The sequence below is a fragment of the Trichosurus vulpecula genome, chromosome 8 (genome assembly GCF_011100635.1).
Source record: "Trichosurus vulpecula isolate mTriVul1 chromosome 8, mTriVul1.pri, whole genome shotgun sequence".
Lineage (NCBI taxonomy): Eukaryota > Metazoa > Chordata > Mammalia > Diprotodontia > Phalangeridae > Trichosurus > Trichosurus vulpecula.
In genome coordinates, this window is record NC_050580.1 from 98,147,767 (window position 1) to 98,149,663 (window position 1,897).

Below are 1,897 nucleotides of genomic sequence, written 5' to 3' on the forward strand. Positions count from 1 at the left end.
AACCCATTCCCAATGAAAGTAGGTTACCAGAACTACCAGCCCTCCTCCCCATCTAAATCTTCTGTATCCTTTCTTCTTCTTGCACCTCTTTTGTATGAAATAGTTACTGTTTTTAGTTGTTTTTAAATGGTTTAATTTTTAAATTCATATTGTAGTCACGTTTATCCCCCTCTTTCTTATGAGCTCGACAATTATTAAGAATGTTAGATATGCATTTTACATTTTATGTTATATAAAAGATAAGCAGTCTGTTCTTATAAATACCTTATAGTCAGTCTTTGGTGTGTACCTTATGTTTCTCTTGGTTCTTGTATGTTGAATCTTCTATTAAGTTGAGGATTTTTTTAAACAAAATCTTGAAAGTCTGGGGGTTTGTTAAATGTCCATTTTTTTCCATTCAAGATAATACTGAAATTTGAAGGGTATGATATTTTTGGCCAGAGCCCCAGGTCTTTTGCTCTTCAATATATTGTGTCCCAAGACCTGCGGTCCTTTAATGTCTCTGCTGCTAGGTCTTGTGTTATTTTAATTGTGGCACCATCATATTTAAATTGTTTTAATCTTGATGCTTTTAACATTTTATCCTTGAGCAAGGGGTCTTGGAATTTGACTATGATATTCCTACGAGTTTTCCTCATAGGATATCTTTTAAGTGGTGTGTGATGGATTTTTTTCTATTTCTACTTCCCTGCCTTGTTCTAATGCTTCAGGACAATTTTCTTTAATTATTTCTTGTATTATAGTATCAAGATTCTTTTTTTGATGATAATTTTCAGTTACTCCAATTATTTTTATATTTTCTCTTCTTGATTCATTCTCCAAATCTGTTGTTTTTCTTATAAGATGTTTCACTTTCTTTTCTATTTTTAAATTATTCACGTTTTGTTTAATTATTTCTTGATCTCTTATAATTTCACTGGCTTCACTTTGCCCAATTCTAATTTGCGAGGTGTCATTTTCCTCCTTGAGATTCTGAATCTCCTTTTCTAATTGGTTGGTTTTCCTTTCATAACCTTCTTGTTTTTCTTGAATTATTTTTAGTTTTTGCTTTTCCTCCATTTCTGTCATTTGATTTTTTTTTTAATTTTCATTTTTAATAACAACTGTACAACAGACCATTTTATTCTTGCATCTTTTCAATGGTTTCTTCTTTATATTTGCCCTTCTCCTTTCCAACTTGTCGGGATTTGGCCTTACGTTCAAGAATCTTTTTGCGATCTTTGTCCAGTTTTAGTCTGGTGATAACTACCTTACTAGGGTGAATTCCCACATGGACAGTTGTGCCATTAGCTTTTTCTCGTTGCACACGTTCAATGTAGATGACATATTTCTTTCTGTAAACCTGGACTACCTTGCCAATTTGTTGACCTTTGTAGTGTCCACGAACCACCTGGACCTCGTCGTCCTTCCGGATGGGCATCGAGCGGACGTTGTACTTCTGCCTGAGCTTCTTGGACAGCGGGGACGACATGATCTTGCGCGGGATGCGCGAGGGCGCGTTGAAGTGCCTCTTGCGGTTCTTGCTTCGGTCTGAGGTCACGAACTGATTGAACTTCATTTTGGCTAGCTGGACCACCCGAAAAAGAGACACGTGCGCCGCCCGGTACCGGAAATCTGTGTCATTTGATTTTTAAAGTCTTTTTTTTAAGATCTTCTATAAATTCTTTTTGGGCAAGTGACCATTTCACCTTGCTCTTTGTGGGTTTCTTTACTTCAATCCTCTTCTGAAGATGAACCTCGGTCATCTCTATTCCCGTAATAGGTTTGTATGGTTGGAATCTTTCTCCTTTGCCTCTACATTTTGTTTTTAGTAATAACTTGATTTTTGTAATCACCTCTAGCCCTGGTGCCTCTTGCCCCAGATCTTTAGTTCTCTCCTCTAGCCTGGAACCAAAGT

The 1,897-nt window shown here is 36.4% G+C and overlaps 1 protein-coding gene across 1 annotated transcript; it reads right to left on the reverse strand.

Moving 5' to 3' along the window:
* Positions 1-1,079: 1,079 nt before the first annotated feature.
* On the reverse strand, positions 1,080-1,570 carry LOC118828013 (60S ribosomal protein L26-like). The gene has a single exon (XM_036734376.1). It carries the CDS (start codon positions 1,556-1,558, stop codon positions 1,121-1,123), a length of 438 nt encoding a protein of 145 aa, XP_036590271.1. The 5' UTR covers positions 1,559-1,570; the 3' UTR covers positions 1,080-1,120.
* Between the last annotated feature and the right edge of the window lie 327 nt (positions 1,571-1,897).